Source organism: Mirounga leonina, unplaced genomic scaffold (genome assembly GCF_011800145.1).
Source record: "Mirounga leonina isolate KUSES-001 unplaced genomic scaffold, KU_Mleo_1.0 Mir_94, whole genome shotgun sequence".
Classification (NCBI taxonomy): domain Eukaryota; kingdom Metazoa; phylum Chordata; class Mammalia; order Carnivora; family Phocidae; genus Mirounga; species Mirounga leonina.
In genome coordinates this window covers 50,194,937-50,214,675 of record NW_023270855.1, presented here as the reverse complement: position 1 = coordinate 50,214,675, position 19,739 = coordinate 50,194,937, and the positions used below count along the sequence as shown (strand labels likewise).

The 19,739-nt window shown below is 50.1% G+C and overlaps 1 protein-coding gene across 1 annotated transcript in view; it reads left to right on the top strand.

Moving 5' to 3' along the window:
• Nucleotides 1-2,042: 2,042 nt before the first annotated feature.
• MAST1 (microtubule associated serine/threonine kinase 1) overlaps nt 2,043-19,739 on the top strand; it is a 25,565-nt gene continuing 7,868 nt past the window's right edge. The window contains exons 1-12 of the mRNA XM_034996443.1: nt 2,043-2,174; nt 3,751-3,839; nt 4,343-4,418; nt 6,386-6,464; nt 8,331-8,491; nt 8,700-8,775; nt 8,949-9,158; nt 13,166-13,267; nt 13,349-13,481; nt 13,561-13,628; nt 17,085-17,170; nt 17,260-17,468. Of these exons, the coding sequence (XP_034852334.1) occupies nt 2,092-2,174; nt 3,751-3,839; nt 4,343-4,418; nt 6,386-6,464; nt 8,331-8,491; nt 8,700-8,775; nt 8,949-9,158; nt 13,166-13,267; nt 13,349-13,481; nt 13,561-13,628; nt 17,085-17,170; nt 17,260-17,468 (1,372 nt within the window). The 5' untranslated portion in view covers nt 2,043-2,091. The remainder of the gene's footprint in view (nt 2,175-3,750; nt 3,840-4,342; nt 4,419-6,385; nt 6,465-8,330; nt 8,492-8,699; nt 8,776-8,948; nt 9,159-13,165; nt 13,268-13,348; nt 13,482-13,560; nt 13,629-17,084; nt 17,171-17,259; nt 17,469-19,739) is intronic.

Genomic DNA, 19,739 nt, shown 5'->3' with positions numbered 1-19,739 from the left:
GGAGGTCATTTGCCAAGGTTATAAGAGGCAAAGCTGGGATTTGAACCCAGGGCTTTCTGCTTTCAGAGATCCTAGAAAGGATCTAGAATGTTCCTCATTTTCCCCTTGTTGGAGTCCCCACCAAAAGGCTTTTGAAACCCTCACTAGAATCTTTCTATCTGTAGCTCCACCCAACCTCCTTTATTCACTTTGGCCTGTGGACACAGAACTGACTGGAAGGTGGCACTCCCTCTCCCCACTGCTCTCCTGGGAAAAGGCACTGACTTCCATAACTTCTGATCCCTGTAGTAGCTTCCTGAGTGCTTGACAAACAAAACACAACCTTCTTCTGGTGTGGACACAGAATGTTAATATTTAGCAATTATCATCATCATGATCAAAAAGACCAGTTGGCCATCATCTGATTCCCTTTCCAATTTTAGTTTTAAGCCATCCTAACTACCCCACCCTCAACACTGAATCTGGCTGGGGGTGGGATAGAACATTCATTCATTCATTCAACCTTCCATGCTTGAGCGTGCCAAGTCCATTCCTGTCTCCTTTGGGCCCTTTGCAGTTTCTTCTATGTGGAATGCTCTCTCCACAGATCCTTCATGGCTGGCTCTTATTTTTTCAACAACTATCTTAAAAGTCACTTCCCCAGGGGCGCCTGGGTGGCTCAGTCAGTCAAGTGTCTACCTTTGTTTCAGGTCATGATCCCAGGGTCCTGGGATCGAGCCCTGCATCGTGCTTCCTGCTCAGCAAGGAGCCTGCTTCTCCCTCTCCCTCTGCCGCCCCCCCCCCCCGCTTGTGCTCTGTCTCTCTGTCAAATAAACAAAATCTTTTTTTTTTAAGATTTTATTTATTTATTTGGCAGAGAGAGACACAGCGAGAGAGGGAACACAAGCAGTGGGAGTGGGAGAGGGAGAAGCAGGCTTCCTGCTGAGCAGGGAGTCCAATGCGAGGCTCAATCCCAGGACCCTGTGATCGTGACCTGAGCCAAAGGCAGATGCTTAACGACTGAGCCACCCAGGCGCCCCAACAAAATCTTTATAAAAAATAAAACATCTGAGGCGCCTGGGTGGCTCAGTTGGTTAAGCGACTGCCTTCAGCTCAGGTCATGATCCTGGAGTCCCTGGATCGAGTCCCGCATCGGGCTCCCTGCTCAGCAGGGAGTCTGCTTCTCCCTCTGACCCTCCCCTCTCTCATGTAATCGCTCTCTCTCATTCTCTCTCTCTCAAATAAATAAATAAAATCTTTAAAAAAAATAAAACATCTATTTAAAAAAAAGTCATTTCCCCAGAGCAGCCCTCTGACCATCATGTCCTCTTCCTCACCATTTTCCCTCACATCACCCTAATTTTATTCATGACACTTAGGAATGCTTAAACTTATCATGTTCACTTCTATATTAATCTTGTTTATTGTCTGCTTCCCTTCTCTAAATGCTAGTCCCAAAAGGGCAGGAATTTTTCTCTCATTCGTTGCTGTGTCCCCAGTGCCTAGGACAGGGCCTGGCATATAAGAGGTGCTCAAGAAATATTTTTCAAATAGGCTCTTGTTTCATTTGCACAAACGCACATTGAGATGTCAACTCAGGAGTCCAATATGGGGCTCTGTGTTGGTCTCTGCGGTCGGGAGAGAAATCACTCTGGTACCTTCTCCCTCAAAGAGCCCTGCCCTCCAGGCATAACGAAGGGTGCAGGTGAGGCCGCTGATGAGGGACTCGTCCCACCCAACATTTGCTCCTCCAGGGTGTGACAAGGCTTGCTGACAGCAGCTGCTGGTCCACGCTGACCTCTATCCTTTTGCCCCTTTGCCTTCCAGAAGGATTTGCCTCTGCCCCGGAAAAGCAGCAGGTGAGCCTTGGGGAAAGATGCGCGGGGCTGGCCGTCCCTTCTCGAGCCCGGGTGGGGGCGCCAGGGGCGCGCGCGGGCGGGGCCTGGCGCGCTGGGGCACAGCAGCGCCCCCTCCCGGCGGGCGGCAGTGGCACGGCCCGCCCTTCCCCCGCCCTCCCCTGCCCGCTGCGGCTTCAGCCTCCGCCCCGCGCGCTCCCTCCTCGCGCTGCCGCCGCCACTGCCGCACCTGCCACCATGTCGCCGCCGCCGGGTCATGTCTGACTCTCTCTGGACCGCGCTTTCCAATTTCTCGATGCCCTCCTTCCCTGGCGGCAGTATGTTCCGCCGCACCAAGAGGTAGAACCCCATCCCTCAGACCCTGACCCGGCCCTCCCCACCAAAGCCGCCCCTCTGGCCGCTGCCGCAGGGCGGGGCCCGGGATGCTGCACCCGGTCCAGCTGCGCCAGAGGTGCCCGTGCGGCCCCTTCCTGAGGGGGGATGGGGCTGAATTGGGGACTGTGTGGGCCGAGACTGGGGGGACTGTATGCCGGAGAGGACCGCCACGGGGCGGGGGGGGAGGAGGCTGCGCCGGGTGGGGGGTTGCGGCGCCTTTGTGTGCTGGCGCTGCGGACTCCGGCAACCCAGTGGGGGTAGGGGAAGAAGGGGAGGGTGGGGGACTTGGCACCCTCGGAACAATAGCCGCAGCCTGGCCTCCCCCCCCACCCCCATGCCGCGTGTTCCTGGCCTCGCTAATATGCTCAGTCACTGTGGCGGGGAGTGAGGGGGATGGAGGGGCTGGGGGCTCCCTCTTCAGAAGCTGGGATCCTGAGGGGCAGAGGGAAAGGGGGGGGCTTTATCATAGCCCAAACTACCCCCCACCAAGAACACAGCCTCATACGGAAAATAGTGACACACAGCGTCACGTAGGACATGATGTCACACACATACACACACTACAGCCCCAGTGGCCCAGATACACCCTGGAGCCATCACGCATACAGGGGCCATAGGTCCGAGTCGTGCCCAGACACACAGGGACCCCCCAGCATCACACACAGACGAGTAAGCTCACAGGTACAGAGTTGTGTACACCCAGTAAGATGTCACATGCATGGTAACATACACACACACACACATGATTCTGGCATCTAAGATGCACACAGACACATGTATGGCAATGACATCCATGCACCCAACAATGTCACAGCACATCATATCACCTAAGCATGTCACATGCAGTGTTACATGGATGCAGAATAAATGACACAGGGAATCTTGCAGAGATAGAGAGACACAGAATCACACATGGAAGACTCATCTAGGGAATGTCACACATGGTGGCAGGTTCAAACATGCCCCGTATCACAGGGTGTGAAACTCAGACACGATAGATGCTACACGTGGATACATGAGGAGATTGTCACATACGCAAGGGCAGGATATCACACAGACTTAGAACGCCGCACAAAGACATAGACACATGCAGCAGAAATCATACACGCATGTGGTACAGCACACAATGGCACACAGCCATGGACAAGCGGCATTACACACTGTGCCACATAGACACACAAAGGTACAGGTTGTATCACATAAGATAAACCCAACCCAGTGCTGAGCTCACACCCTGGGTGCCACATGTGCATACATACAGAGAATGTCATGCACAGCCCCAAAGGCACGCGTGCGCTCAGTATCTCCAATGGTGTCACATGGACAGCATGTCTATTATTCCATGACTGACGTTGTGCTCACATGGTCACACATGCTGAGACCTCTGTCACCTCCTCCACTGAGCAATCCTCTGGGGGCACCTCCAAGCACCCACAGAGAGGGGACAGGTGGGGGTCTGAGATGGGAAGGTGGACGGTTGGGTTCACAAACTCACTGGGCTGTGGCCTGGCCCGGTCCCCTTGCCTCGCCTTCCGCGCAGCTGCCGCACCAGTAACCGGAAAAGCCTCATCCTGACCAGCACTTCGCCCACGCTGCCGCGACCCCACTCCCCACTGCCTGGACACCTGGGTGAGACAGGTGGTGGGTATGGACCAGACTAGGAGGGGTGTGGCCACCCGTTAGGGGCGTGGCCACAGCCTAAGGGAGGGGCCACAGGCGAAGGGTGTGTTCATGCCGCAGGACTGGGCCGAGTCTGGACAGAGGAAGAGCCGGATTGGGCAAAGGGCGGGACCATCCTTGTGTGGCCTTGGTCAGTCGGCAGAGGGACAGGCATTGGTGGGCAGAGGCTCAGACAGAGCTAGATTGAAAAGAGGATGGGGCTGAAGGGAGGAACCATACCTGAGGAGCGGGGCCATCTCTGACGAAGACAGAACCGGCCTGGAGGGGGGCTGGGCTGACTCGGTAACTTAGGGAGGCGGGGCCACAGCTAAGGGGCCGTGGTCAACTCATACGTGGGTGTGGCTAGACTAAAGCGGGGAGGAGCTGGTGTTTGCAACCCTCTTTGAAGATTGGAAGGCCTGGTGGGATTGCCTCCCACGCCAAGCCTTAAAATCACCCTCTTTCCGCCACAGGTAGCAGTCCCCTGGACAGCCCCCGCAACTTCTCCCCCAACACCCCCGCCCACTTCTCGTTTGCCTCCTCCCGAAGGTGAGTCCCTCTCTCCAGGGCCCTAGAACCCTGGCCGGACCCTCCCGACCCACCGTCTGGGCCACCATCTGTTCCCCTCCTAATTGCACCTGAGCCAGGGCCCGAGGGACGCGCAGAGTGCCCCAACGTCCCAGCGGGAATAAGCGCCTGGCCTTAGGGGCGGGGTCTATGAGAAGGCGGGGCCAACCTCCTATCAGGAATCAGAGGAGGAGTGGGACTTCCTTTGCCTTGGAGCGAAAGCGCCTGCGCCCTGAGCCCAGGGTCTCAGTCTCCCTAGCCTCTAGTTCCTGGCCGGGCGTTTCCATAGCAACAGGACAGGGAGCGGAGATGAGGTGCGCAAGCGCAGACTTCATGATGCCCACCGAGGGACCCTTGATCTCCAACAAGAGGAAGGGCACCTGGGGCTATTTCTCGAGGGCCCAAGAGGAGGAATTTCAGGTGTCCCTACTGGGGTCTTTGGGGGTTTCTGGAGAGTCGCTAATGAATTTCCTCGGGCTTTTGGCGAAATTGGGGGAGGCAAAAAGATTCCTCCAATGTGTTTTGGAGAAACTTCTGGGAGTCACCAGGATGTTTGCGCGGGTCTCTTTTTCTTTAAACTTTATTCATTCTAAAAACGTTGTCTGAACACGTGCTGTGATCTGGGAATTGAGCATAACAGGTGAATGACACCCAGTCTCTATCTTCGGAGTTAAGTTGGGGTGGCATACCAGAAAACCTGGATCACCGCAAAGGCTGGTGAAGGCTGTCGTGTGGGACTCACACGGGACTGTGGGGACAGAGGATGGCTCCCTGGGGTGGGTGGGGAAGACCCTCTTGGCTGTGGAATTCAGCTGAGGGCAACAGGGAGCCAGAAAATGGCTCTAAGATTGGGCTTGATGCAGTTGCCTGGGCTGGGAGGGCACTGCCTGGAGGGAGGAATGAGGGACGAGTCTCGTGCACGGGAGTGTGGGTCCCTGTGATGTGCGATCTGTGTGCTGATGTGGATGTGCGAGTATGAGTTTGTGAGACTATGAAAATGTGAGGCAGCCCGTGCCTACACATGTGTCCATAGGGGTGTGCAGCAGTGTGCGAATGTGAACATGTGTGAGTGTGTACGTGTACATTTGTAAATGTGTGTGAATATGTGAGGGAGCATGCCCTTCCAGGAATGTCTCCATGTGAGTGTGCAGTCTGGTGGGAGTGTGAATGAATGTGTGGCTGTGTGGGAGTTCGAATGTGTGACTGAGTGCGTGAGGGTTCTTAAATGTGTCTGTGTGAATATGGAAGGGTAGAAAGTGTGTGGGGGAGTGTGCGTCTTTGTGTCAGAGGGTGAATACTGGGTCCTAAGTGTATGTGTTTATATGTGAGTGTATATCTGGTTTTGCATGTGTGTGGGTGTTAGTGCAGGAAAGTGTGATATTTGGATCCACGTAGGGGACAGTGAGTGTGTGTGAGTGTGTTGAGGAGTCATGTGTGAATGTGTGTGACTGTCAGTGTGTGAATTTGACCACACTAGTTGCAACAACACTAGTGGGTGTGGACATGAGAGTGATCATGTGTGTGTGTATGTGTGTGTGTATGTTTGAGGGAGGGGCCTTTCTTCTCTGAAAAGACTCAAGTGGTCTCACTCTGAGCGCTTTCTCATTGGGGGCAACTATTGGGACTCCTCTGGATTGATTTCCCTGAGTGGGCTTTTTCTGGTCCTCCTCGGGGTTCGCTTTGGAGGCTTGTTTGATGTGAGGATGACAGGAAAGGAGGATCATCGTAAGGAGTAGAGGAGACTGATCTTTGCTCCAGGTCCCTGGTGCCTGGCTGCAAGACTTCCTTTTTACCCCCTTGGCTCTGAGGGCCTTTTGGAATCTCAGGCAGAGCACAGATATATCCCCGCATCCCTTACCCTGGTGGTGGCCAGTGGCTTCTATCACACCCTGAGGAGTGGGGGGACCAGTGGGGCCTTGCAGCCTCTGAACATCTTGGCTGGGTTCCAGGGCGGACGGACGCCGTTGGTCTCTGGCTTCGCTTCCTTCGTCTGGCTATGGCACCAACACACCCAGCTCCACCGTCTCGGTGAGTTGGCAAGTGGGCGAGTGGGTGGGAGTTTCAGGGAAGCCCTGCAACCTGAAGGCCCACACCCAGGCCAGTGGTCAGGCTGACCTTAAGGAGAGTTTGGGTTTTTTCTTGTTTTCCAAGATGTCACCCGTCCATCTATTGGCAAGTTACAGGTCCCCTCGAAAGCCCTGTTCTCTGCCCTCAACATATCTTCTTGGGGGTCCTACTCATCACTGACTTATTTTACAGATAAAGATATTAAGGCTCATGTGTTGAGCCACTTGCCCAAGGGGCTCAGCTGGCCAAGGTCAGCACACCCTTCACCCAGAACACATTTGCTCCACCCCTGCAACACCCAAAGTCTCTCTCTCTCCATCTGCTCCCTTTTCTACCTGTGTTTCTGGTTCACTCATCCATCCATTGGTATGATGTTCAGTAGACATTTATGTGACTGTCATATGGTGGGTGGGCTCTATAAGCTGGGCCAGGATCCAAGGACTGATGAAGCCCTCATGAGGGGAGACAGAGCAGTAAGAAGACATTTGCAACACGGGGTGGTGGGAGCTGTTATGGGAGTAGCACCAGACGAGGTGATAGCAATATAGGGGGGACCTGATTCAGCTGGGGGGAGGGTCAAGGAAGGCTTCCTGGAAGACGTGGAATTGAAGCCAAGACAAAGGAGCAGCAGGAGTTTGGCAGGTGGAAGAAGGAAAGGAAGGGTGTTTCAGGAAGAGGACGAGGGAACAGCATGTGTAAACTCCCAGAGGCAACAGACAACTTGTTGCCTTTGGAAAGCTGAAGATAGCTTTGAGTGGTTGGAGCTTTGGGTTGGAAGTGGAGGAACGGGGGTGAGGCAGGCAGCACCCTTGGTCATACTGGGGCTTCTCAGCCAGGGCAGGGAAGTAGGTCTTATTCTAAATGTGGTGGGAAGCCATACAAAGTCTTTTTTGCTTTATATTAAATTATACTAAAATTTCAGCCTGAAATATTTGAAATTGTGGTTCTGTAGGTCATAGGTTATGTGCATTGAAAAAATTATTTTAATAGACTCTGATGGGATGGGGAGTGAGTGATGTAATGTTTCAAAGGATCCTTCTGCCTGCAGAATCCAGTGGATATCCTTGTTTTCTCCACTGATATCTGTGGGTCTATGTTTGTGCATGTTAGGTCCTGACTAGGGACCAAGCAGAACCAAGATCTTACCATCAAGGAGCAGACAGCAATAAAAATTAGTAGTAAAGATATAGTAAGTCAGGAGATAAATATGGCAAGAAGAAACAAGATAGGACAGGGATAGGGAATGATGGATGTGTATTCAGAGGGATGAATGTCACCCAGAGGGGTGACATTTAAGCAAAGATGTGAAGGGGGAATGATCAGTAGTAGATATGCTCCAGGCAGAGGGAACAGTCAGTGCAAAGGCCCCAAGGCAGGGGTGTGTGTGGCTTGTTCAAAGACCATCAAGGAGGACTATGCAGCTGGAGCCGAGTAAATGATGGGGAGAGTGGGAGGAGGTGACAGCAGAGAGATAGGACCTAATCTTGCAAGATGTTGTGGGTCTTGGGAAGGACTTTAGGGTCCACACTGAGTAAGGTGGGAGCCATGGAGGGTTCTGAACAGAGGAGGGATGTGACTTGACTCAGGTTTTAAACAGGCTCCCACTGGCCACATCTGTGTGAGTGTCACAGTTCTCATCCGTGTCTGTCCCTGTCCCCCTGTCTGTCTCCAGGAGTCCCAACCTGGACCCTGGGATCCAAGGATCATAAACCAGGTCCTGATCCCGACCCTGCCCAGTGGCCCATCAGCCCCAGGAGTCCCAGCCCAGGGTCGCGAGATGTGGGGGGACCGCGGTGGCTCTGACCCCGGCCCCGCTCCTCCCCGCAGTCTTCCTGCTCCTCCCAGGAGCGCCTGCACCAGCTGCCCTACCAGCCTACCGTGGATGAGCTCCACTTCCTCTCCAAACACTTTGGCAGCACCGAGAGCATCACTGACGAGGATGGTGGCCGCCGCTCTCCTGCCGTGCGGCCTCGCTCGCGGAGCCTCAGGTGGGCAGACACCCCCCCACACACCCACCCAAGCTGATGATCTGGGGGTCTGTGTACTGCGAGATCCCTGTCCGCGGGATTAAACGAGTTGCAACACGGGGGGGGAAGTTTTCCGGGGGGGGGGGGGGGGGGGGCGGTGGGGAGGAATCTGGTGCCTGGCTGTTTTCGAAGGCAGGGGGCTGGACAGGATGGGCTTCTCTCCCCGCAGCCCCGGGCGCTCCCCCTCTTCCTACGACAACGAGATCGTGATGATGAACCATGTCTACAAGGAGAGGTTCCCGAAGGTGAGGCGGGGCGGGGGGGCGCCCGCTGGGAGGCCGGGCGGCGGGAGCCCTCGCTCGCCTTAGCTCTGCGCGCCCCCTGGTGGCCGGCGCGCGCAGCGCAGGCTCCTGGTGGCCACTGCCTCCAGGCGCAGCTCCGCGCCGGCACCCCCGCCCCGCCTCTGTCCCTCCCGCAGGCCACCGCGCAGATGGAGGAGAAGCTGCGCGATTTCGCCCGCGCCTACGAACCTGACAGCGTGCTGCCGCTGGCCGACGGCGTGCTCAGCTTCATCCACCACCAGATCATCGAGTTGGCCCGGGACTGCCTGACCAAGTCTCGAGACGGCCTCATCACCACCGTCTACTTCTACGAATTGCAGGAGAACCTGGAGAAGCTGCTGCAGGACGTGAGTGCACGGGAGGCTGGCCTCATTCGTGCCCAATGCTTTCCTTCACCCCACTTCCATTCAGAGGGCGCCTACCGCGTGCCAGGCGCCAGCGTGGAGCTGAGATTCCAGGGGTGGACAAGAAAGACGTGCTCCCTAAGAGAAGGCCGTGGTCTTCGGCTAGGTCTGATGGGGGCGGCAAGAATTTAACCTCCCTCACCTCTTTCAGGTCTTTACTCTAAGGTGGCCTCTAGACCCCCTTATTTAAAATGTAAACCTCTGCTCAAACTCACCACCCACTGTCTCTTTAGTTTTCTCCTTAGCACTTAGCACCATCCAGCATGATGTATTTTTTTTTTTTTGGTCTTATTTCTTGTCTCACTTACTGAAATTATGAAGCAACTGCTGTGTGCTGGGGTACTGGGAACCCAGCAGTGAACAAACCAGAGAAATATTCCTGCCCTCTTGGGGCTGATACTCTTTTTTTTTTTTTTTTTTTTAAGATTTTGTGTATTTATTTGAGAAAGAGAGGGAGAGTGCAAGTGAGAGAGAGCACAGGGGAGGGGCAGAGGGGGAGGGAGAGAGAGAGAGAATCTCAAGCCGACTCCCCGCTGAGCAGGGATCATGACCTGAGATCATGACCTGAGCTGAAATCAAGAGTCTGACACTTAACCAACTGAACCACTCAGGCGCCCCTCTTTTTTTTTTTTTAAAGATTTTATTTATTTGACAGAGAGAGACACAGTGAGAGAGGGAACACAAGCAGGGGGAGTGGGAGAGGGAGAAGCAGGCTTCCCGCTGAGCAGGGAGCCCGATGTGGGGCTCCATCCCAGGACCCTGGGATCATGACCTGAGCTGAAGGCAGACGCTTAACTGGCTGAGCCACCCAGGTGCACTTTTTTTTTTTTTTAAGATTTTTATTTATTTTTGACAGAAAGAGAGAGTGTACAAGCAGGTGGAGCAGCAGGCAGAGGGAGAGGGAGAAGCAGATTCCCCACTGAGCGGGGAGCTGGCAGGGGCTTGATCTCATGAGGCAGAGATCATAACCTGAACAGAAATGAAATCAAGAGTCCAACGCTTAACTGACTAAACCATCCAGGCGCCCCTTTGGGGCTGATATTCTAATGTGGGAGGTGGATAGGAAACATGGAAACAGACAAATCAAGGAATTCCTTGATTTCAGCTGATGCTTAGGGCTATGAAGCAAATAGAACAGGGCAACCTGACAGAGTGTCAGGGGCTGCCTTGTAATGTCCAGGAGGCCTCCCCGGAGGAGGTGACATTGAAATTGGGGCAAGAATAATGAGGAAATGACAGTTATGAGAAATGCTGGGGGAAATGTGTGCTGAGCAGAGTGAAGAGCCAGACGTGAGAATCGAGTCTGGGAAATTCCAGGAGCACAGAAGCCAAGTGAAATGAAGTTGGATAAGGGCACAAGGACCAAAATACAGAGCTTTGGGCTGTAGGCCCCCACTCAGACCTGAAGGGCAGTACATTGGTATCATTATGGGTTTTAGCATCAGATCTGGTTTGAGTCTGGATTCTGCCACTAGGTTCATAGGATTTGAGGGCACAGACTCCAAATGGCCTAGATTCATATCTAGCTCATCACTTACTGTGCAGCCTTTGCCAAGTTACTTAACCTCTCTGCACCTCAGTCCTTCTGCTATAAGAAGGGAATTTGCTCATTCATTAACTCCACAAATATTCATCAAGCACCTATTTGGGCCTCCCACTGCCCTAGAAGCTGGAGAATTACCTAGAAATAAAACAAACAAAAGTCCCTGCCCTCAGGAAGCTGACATTCTAATAGGAAGAGTCAGAAGATAAATAATAGGCATCAGGACTGGGACTAGGATGAGGCAAGTGATTCACCCCCCCCAAAATTAATTAATTAATTAATTAATTAATTAATTAATTAATTATTTTTTAAAGATTTTTATTTATTTATTTGACAGAGAGAGACACAGCGAGAGAGGGAACACAAGCAGGGGGAGCGGGAGAGGGAGAAGCAGGCTTCCCGCGGAGCAGGGAGCCTGATGCGGGGCTCGATCCCAGGACCCTGGGATCATGACCTGAGCCGAAGGCAGACGCTTAACGACTGAGCCACCCAGGCGCCCCAAAAAACATTAATTATTGAAAAAATTAAAAAGTAGGTGTATTAAAACTTAACATTATTTTAAGTATTTTTCAAAAATTTTTTAAAGATTTTTTATTTATTTATTTGACGAGAGAGCACAAGTAGGGGGAGCAGCTGAGGGAGAGGGAGAAGCAGGCTCCCTGCTGAGCAGGGAGCCCAATGTGGAGCTGGATCCCAGGACCCTGAGATCATGACCTGAGCTGAAAGTAGATGCTTAATGACTTGAGCCACCCAGGTGCCCCAAGTATTTTATTTATAATCAAACTAGAATTTGTTAGAATTTTACTTTCCTGCTTTTAATGAAAACAAACTCATCAATAATATTTTCATTAAAACTGTTAATCACTGAGGGGCTCCTTGGTGGCTCTGTTGGTTAAGTGTAAAACTCTTGATTTCAGCTCAGGTCATGATCTCAGGGTCATGGGATCGAGCCCGGCACAGGGCTCCATATTCAGTGCAGAGTCTACTTGAGATTCTCTCTCCCGCTCCCTCTCCCCCCTCTCCCCCTCAAATAAATAAATCCAACTTTAAAAAAATCATTGAGAAACCATGTATAGATTGCCACACACTATTCCTTTTGCTTCAAGCTCCAATATGGCTTGGCACAACCCTACTGGATCCTATCCTTATTTAAATTTTGTTATTTTGCTTATCATAGATCTTTTGCATTATTTTTTCAAATACTGCATTAAAATATCAGTTATCTTGAAGACTGAGATTTTTGGCATCAAGGTGAATGTCTCATTGCCTCACCCTGGTCTTGGCCCTGAGAGGCATGATAGAGAAATTTATATATGGCTTTTTAGAAGGGGCTTCATGGGGTAGAAAACAGGAGAAGTAGAGTAGGGTAATAGCGATTGAAGATGCAGTCAGGAGGTGGGGTGTGGGTGTGATTTTTAGAGTTGGGTGGTGGGGTCAGGGGAGGCCTCCATGAGGAGGTGACAATGGAGCAGAGACCGAAGGAGCAGAAGTAGGGAGCTGCCCAGGGACTGGAGAGGAGAGAATGCCAGGCAGAGGGATTCTAACTTGGCCTGGAATATAGGGTTGTTTTGAAGATGAACTGAATGAGTGAAGGTTTTAGGACAGCGCTGCCTATGATCATCATCATCATTTTTTTTTAAAGATTTATTTATTTAGGGATGCCTGGGTGGCTCAGTCAGTTAAGTGTCTGCCTTTGGCTCGGGTCATGGTCCTGGGGTCCTGGGATCAAGTCCCACTTTGGGCTATTTGCTCAGTGGGGAGCCTGCTTCTCCCTCCGCATGCCGCTCCCCCTGCTTGTGCGCTCTCTCTCTCCCTCTGACAAATAAATAAAGTCTTTTTTTTTTTTTAAGATTTTATTTATTTATTTGACAGAGAGAGACACAGCGAGAGAGGGAACACAAGCAGGGGGAGTGGGAGAGGGAGAAGCAGGCTTCCCTCCAAACAAGGAGCCCGATGCGGGGCTCAATCCCAGGACCCTGGGATCATGACTTGAGCCGAAGGCAGACGCTTAACGACTGAGCCACCCAGGCGCCCCAAATAAATAAAGTCTTAAAAAAAAGATTTATTTATTTATCTGAGAGAGGTAGAGAGAGCGTGCGCACGTGAGTGGGGGGAGGGGCAGAGGAAGAGAATCCTCCAGCTGACTCTGCCCTGGGCATGGAGCCCATCATGGGGCTCCATCTCAAGACTCATGAGATCAGGACCTGAGCCCAAACCAAGAGTCCGATGCTCAGCCAACTGGGCCACCCAGGCGCCCCCATCATCATAATTTTTACCGTGTGGCCTTGGCCTTAGTTTTCTCACTCATAAAATGGGACACCAGCAGCAGTGTGTGGGGTTGGGAGAGGGGCCTGGCTAAAGCAGAGCACCCGTGAACCACCCCCCACCACTGTGCCCGCCACCCCAGGCCTATGAACGCTCCGAGAGCATGGAAGTAGCCTTCGTCACTCAGCTGGTCAAGAAGCTGCTCATTATCATCTCGCGCCCCGCGAGGCTGCTGGAGTGTCTGGTGAGGGGGCTGGGCATGGGCAGGAGGGAGGGTGGGGGGCGGTCTTGGACCCGCTGCCAGCCCGTCCTTGCCCTGCCTTAGGAATTCAACCCCGAGGAGTTCTACCACCTGCTGGAGGCGGCAGAGGGCCATGCCAAGGAGGGCCACCTTGTCAAGACCGACATCCCCCGCTACATCATCCGCCAGCTGGGCCTCACCCGCGACCCCTTCCCAGGTGCCAGCTGGTGGGCGCAGGGGGCTGTGGGTGGACCCGCCCGGACCCCTGCCTCTGCTCACTTGCAGTCCCTTCCTAGATGTGGTGCCCCTGGAGGAACAGGACAGCGCTGGCTCCAACACGCCTGAGCAGGACGACCTGTCTGAGGTAAGGCCGGGAGGGCCAGCGGTCAGCACTCTGGTTCTGGCCGCGGCTCTTGGTTCCCGCTAGGAGCCTCAGTTTCCCCATCTGAGAAATGGGCTAATAATAACAGCTGTTCCTCCATGGGCTTTTTTCTTTTCATGGTAAAATACACATAATACACACCCATGTACACACGGTACATAAAAATGTGCCATTTTAACCATTTTAAAACATTTTTATTTTTTTTATTTTTTATTTTTTAAAGATTTTATTTATTTATTTGAGACAGAGAGAATGAGAGAGACAGAGAGCACATGAGAGGGGGGAGGGTCAGAGGGAGAAGCAGGCTCCCTGCCTAGCAGGGAGCCCGATGCGGGACTCGATCCTGGGACTCCAGGATCATGACCCGGGCTGAAGGCAGTCGCTTAACCAACTGAGCCACCCAGGCGCCCTTTAAAACATTTTTAAAAAGATTTTTTATTTATTCGAGAGTGCGAGAGAGAGGTGGAGATAGAAGCAGAAGGAGAGGGACAAGCAGGCTTGGTGTTGAGTATGGAGCCCCACATGGGGCTTGATCTCACCACCCTGAGATCATGACCTGAGCTGAAACCAAGAGTTGGATGCTTAACAGACTGAGCCACCCAGGCACCCCCATTTTAACCATTTTAAAATAAACAATTCGTTGGGTTTTAGTACATTCACAATGTTGTGTGGCCATCACCTCTCTCTAGTTCTGGAACATTTTCATTACCCCAAAAGGAAACCATGTCCCCATTAAGCAGTTTCTCCCCATTCCCCCTCCCCCCACCAGCCCCTGGGCAACCACTAATCTGCATTCTGACTCTATAGATTTGCCTATTCTGGATATTTCATATAAATTTCATATTTCACAGAAATGTATATTTCCTATACATTTCATATAAATTCACTTTCACTCTGTGGCCTTTTGCATCTGGCATAACATTTTCAAGGTTCATCCATATTGTAACATGAAATCAGTGCTTCATTCCTTTTTATGGCTGAATAATATTCCGTCATAGGGATCCACCATATTTGTTTGTCCCATTGTCCATGGATGGATATTTGGGTTGTTTCTATCTTTTGGTTGTATGAACAGTGCTGCTATGAACATTTGTGTACAAGTGTTTGGACAACTGTTTCAGCTCTTTTGAGTTTATACCCAGGAGCAGAATTGCTGGTCATATGGTAATTGTGGGGAGCCCTGCATGGGGTTTTGAGTAGGTTGGATGTCTCTCTGTGTTAACAGCTCAGCATAGTGAAAATTGCCATAATCCCACCTCTAAGCCAGCCACACTTTGACGGATGTCCCCATGTCACATACTGGCCACACATGTGTTTTTGCTGAACTGTGCAGTGTTTTTTTTAAAAATTTGAAGCAAAATATAGAAAGGAGATGATTTTGACTCAAAATCTGAGTGTGGGCCTTCTTTTGAAAAATCAGAGGTTCTAGGGGCACCTGGGTGGCTCAGTCGTTGGGCGTCTGCCTTCGGCTCAGGTCATGATTCCAGAGTCCTGGGATCGAGCCCCGCATCGGGCTCCCTGCTTGGCGGGAAGCCTGCTTCTCCCTCTCCCACTCCCCCTGCTTGTGTTCCCTCTCTCGCTGTGTCACTCTCTATCAAATAAATAAAATCTTAAAAAAAAAAGAAAAAGAAGGGGCACCTGGGTGGCTCAGTTGGTTAAGAGACTGCCTTCGGCTCAGGTCATGATCCTGGAGTCCCGGGATCGAGTCCCGCATCGGGCTCCCTGCTCGCCAGGGAGTCTGCTTCTCCCTCTGACCCTCCTCCCTCTCATGCTCTCTGTCTCTCATTCTCTCTCTCTCAAATAAATAAATAAAATCTTAAAAAAAAAGAAAAAGAAAAAGAAAAAGAAAAATCAGAGGTTCTAATAACATGGTTGTGGAGCCAGCTGGCACTAAGTGGGGGCTGGCTTGTGATAAGGGGTACCTGCCTCCCAGTCACCCATGGCCCCCACCTATCCTGCCTGGCCCCTGAAGGCATTTGAACTTGTAACACCCTTTGTTTCAAACTCTATCTATGAATTCTCACACATATACAAACACATCTTTCCTTTATATATATATTTAACAGAATCTCACTACCCATGCCATTTGTTTAATTTTTTGAATAGGTAATGGAATGACATCACTCAAAACTCTAAAACACTAAAAAGGTATTTATCTTTAATTGTTGTTTGTAGGATTCTACCTATTCCATTCAATCAAACTTGTTGAGTGATTCAAATCTTCCATCTCCCTATTCTTTTTTTTTTTTCCTGATTAATCTAATAGTTTCTGAGAAATATGTGTTAAATCCTGGTTTTCAGCAATTTCTTCCTGCAAGTCTATCAATTTTTTGTGTCAGATGTTTTTAGGCTACATTCTGAGGAGCATACACATTTAATATTTTTATATCACACATTCTTGTGTAATGTTTATGGAATGAATCTCTTCATCCTAAAGAAAAATAAACATAATTTTAAAAAAAGGTATACAGTGAAATATCCTATACCCACCCTTGTCCCCCACTGACCTATATCCCCCCAAATATTATTAGTATATGTGCTACTGAGCACCCCCCAAATATGATTAGATAGCTAGCTCTATTTTGCCACAAAAACATACAGTACATATTGTTCCTTGCTTCCCCTCCCACCCACTTAATAAAATACTTTGGAGGGCCTTCTGAATAAATGTACTGAGAGATTCCTTACTCTTTCTAACAGTGGCACAATATTCCTTTACACAGATACTCCTCATGTGTTTATTTAACCAATTTCCTATAGATGAACATATGAGCTGTTACCAGTGTTGCAATGGGCAAGATAATACATTTGTCATTTTTCACAAGCAAATCTGTAGCATTAATTCAAAAATGAAATTACTGGATCAAAGGGAACATGCATTTGGAATTCTTTTATATGCCAAAGTACCTGCCATGGAGGTTGTACCAATTCACACTCCAAATAGCAAGGTATAAAAGTACCTGTTCCTCCACAGCTTTACTCAGAGTGTGTCAGCCTTTTGGATTTTTTTGCCAATCTGCTAGGTGAAAAATTATATCTTGGGGTAGTTTTAATTTGCTCTTCTGCCACCATATATGAGGTTCAGCATCTTTTCATAGGCAATACATGAACAATTGAAGAGAAAATATAAGCAAGATACATGAACTATGAACTATCTTGCCTATATTTTCTCTTCTATTGTTAGGCTTTTTGTTATTGATTTCTGGAAGTTCTTTGTATATTAAGGTGATTATTTTGTAGGCTTCTTTCCTAATGGAAAAAAGTTAGGAATATGGCTTCAGAGTCAGACAGTATGGTTCAAGTCCTGACTTTGTTACTCCTTTACTGTGGCACTTGGGTGAAGGATCCATCCACCCCCTCAGATTCCTCATATGTCAATGGAATAATAAGAGTTCCAATTTTATGATGGTGGTGGTCGTCTCCATTTATCCCCTGCAGGGCCGCAGCACCACCACCAAGGCTAAGAAACCACCTGGAGAGAATGACTTCGAGACCATCAAGCTCATAAGCAATGGTGCCTACGGGTGAGCCACCCGGGGCTCTGGCGGGGGGAGGGTGGCGGAGGCCGGGTGTCTCGGAGGTGATGGCCGGTCCTCGCTCTCTCCCCCTGCAGCGCTGTCTACCTTGTGCGGCACCGCGACACGAGACAGCGCTTTGCAATGAAGAAGATCAACAAACAGAACCTGATCTTGCGCAACCAGATCCAGCAGGCCTTCGTGGAGCGTGATATACTCACCTTTGCCGAGAACCCCTTTGTGGTTGGCATGTTCTGCTCCTTCGAGACCCGGCGCCACCTCTGCATGGTCATGGAATACGTGGAAGGTGTGGCTGCCTGCAGGATCGCAGGGAAGATGGGGGGATGCATGCTGGTCATGGTTGCTCAGCGGCCTGTCTGAGCCCTAGTCACCATATTGACTATCCACCTGTACGTTTATCTACCTATTTATTCAGTCATTGATTATCCATCTCATCTGTTTATAACCTAGCCATCTATTGGTTTATCTGTTTTCATTTCATTCAATATAGAACATCCATCCAATTACCCATCCATCCTCCATATATTCATTTGCTAATCCATCAGTTTTTCCATCCATCCATGTACCATCTCTTCATCCATTCATCCTTCCACCCACCCCATCCATCCATTCATCCATCCACCCATCTCTCCATCCTGTCCATCCATCCATCCATTCTGTCCATCCATCCATCCTGCCCATCCATCCATCCATCCATCCTGCCCACTCATCCATCCATCCATCCATCCCATCCATCTATCCATCCATCCATCAATCCATCCCATCCATCAATCCATCCCATTCATCCATCCATCCTATCCATCCATTAATCCATCCACCCATCCATCCTGTCCATCCTTCCATCCATCCACCCATCCATCCCATCCATCCATCCACCCATGCATCCATCCATCCACCCACGCATCCATCCATCCACCCATTCATCCATCCATCCACCCATCTATCCATCCCATCCATCCATCCCATCCATCCATCCATCCCATCCATTCATCCAGTCATTTGATTATCATCCCTTTGTTCATTCATATTATCTGTTATCCATTATACATCTATTTTTAAAAATTAATAGACTTTATTTTTAAAAGTATTTTAGATTTACTGAAAAATTGACTGGAAAGTACATTGAGTTCCCACATACCCCCTTTCCTCACAGTTGCCTCTATTCTTCACATGTTGTGTTTGTGTGACACATTTGTTATAATTGAACCAATATGGATATATGATTATTAACTGAAGTCCCTATAGTACAGTTCGCTCTTTGCCTTGCACATCTATTTTCATCTATCCATCTTTTTATATATCTAGCCATTCAGTCACCCATTCATTTATTCACCCACCTACTCACCACTCATCCATCCATCAATACCTATGTATCTATTTATTAATCCATCATCCACCCATCTATTTACTATCATATTTTTATTCCTCCATCCACAACTCTATTTTAGCAGCCTCTCATCCTATCTGGCTATCTCCTTCCATTCGTCCACAATTTGTCCATCAGTTTATACATCCATCTACTTGATATCTGTCCATCCAGCCACCAATGTATATTTTTTTCATCTGTTTATCCACCCATCGATGCTTATATTCACGCAAATATTAATTCATCCATTGCCCCAAACACACATACTGTGGTTATTAGGACACACATGGTCTCATGGAGCCACACTATGCTGCCCCCAAGCCTTTAGTCCACCACCCATTCACTCAACAGATGTCCCCTCATGGTTTTCCTCATGCCACATGCCGCTGACGGCACAGTGGGGACCCAGATGGACACACCTCTGCCTTGTGGAGGTTACATTCTGGTCTGTGTAGCCCGACAATAAACAAGCCAAAGGAGAGCAGGTGATTTCATATATGAGGATGGCATCAAGGACCGTAACGGAGAGGAATCCCAAGCACAAAGTCTCTTAAGTGAGAAGGTGTCTGGATTTGGAGGAGTAGTGAGGAGGCCAATAAAGCTGGAGCCAAGCGAGCAAGCCAGGGGGAGAGTGGGGGGAGATGAGGATGGAGAGGTGATGGGGCTGAGCATGCAGAGCTTAGCAGAGCCCCGAATGGCATTGGATTTCACTCCAATGCAACAGACATCAGCTATAAGGAAGGTTTTAAGCAGAGCTGATATGATCTGATTTATATTTTGAGAATATCCATTTAGCTGCTGCAGTGAGGGCAGAAGCAAGGAGATCAAGATGGAGGTGACAGCACATGTTTAAGGTCATGTGCCTCCTGAGTGTGGCCCAGCCCCAAAGTCTCATTTGGAAGTCAATCCAGCTTGGTTCTCATGATAAGTGTGTGTCAGGATTACCTAGGGTTGTGGCCAAATGCAGATTCCTGAGCCCCACCCTCAGGGAGTCAGTCTGATTTGTCAGTTTCTGATGCTGAGCTAAATTTGGCTCAAGCTGAAAGAAAGAAAGAAAGAAAGAAAGAAAGAAAGAAAGAAAGAAAGAAAGAAAGAGAGAGAGAGAGAGAGAGAGGGAGGGAGGGAGGGAGGGAGGGAGGGAGGGAGGAAGGAAGGAAGGAAGGAAGGAAGGAAGGAAGGAAGGAAGGAAGG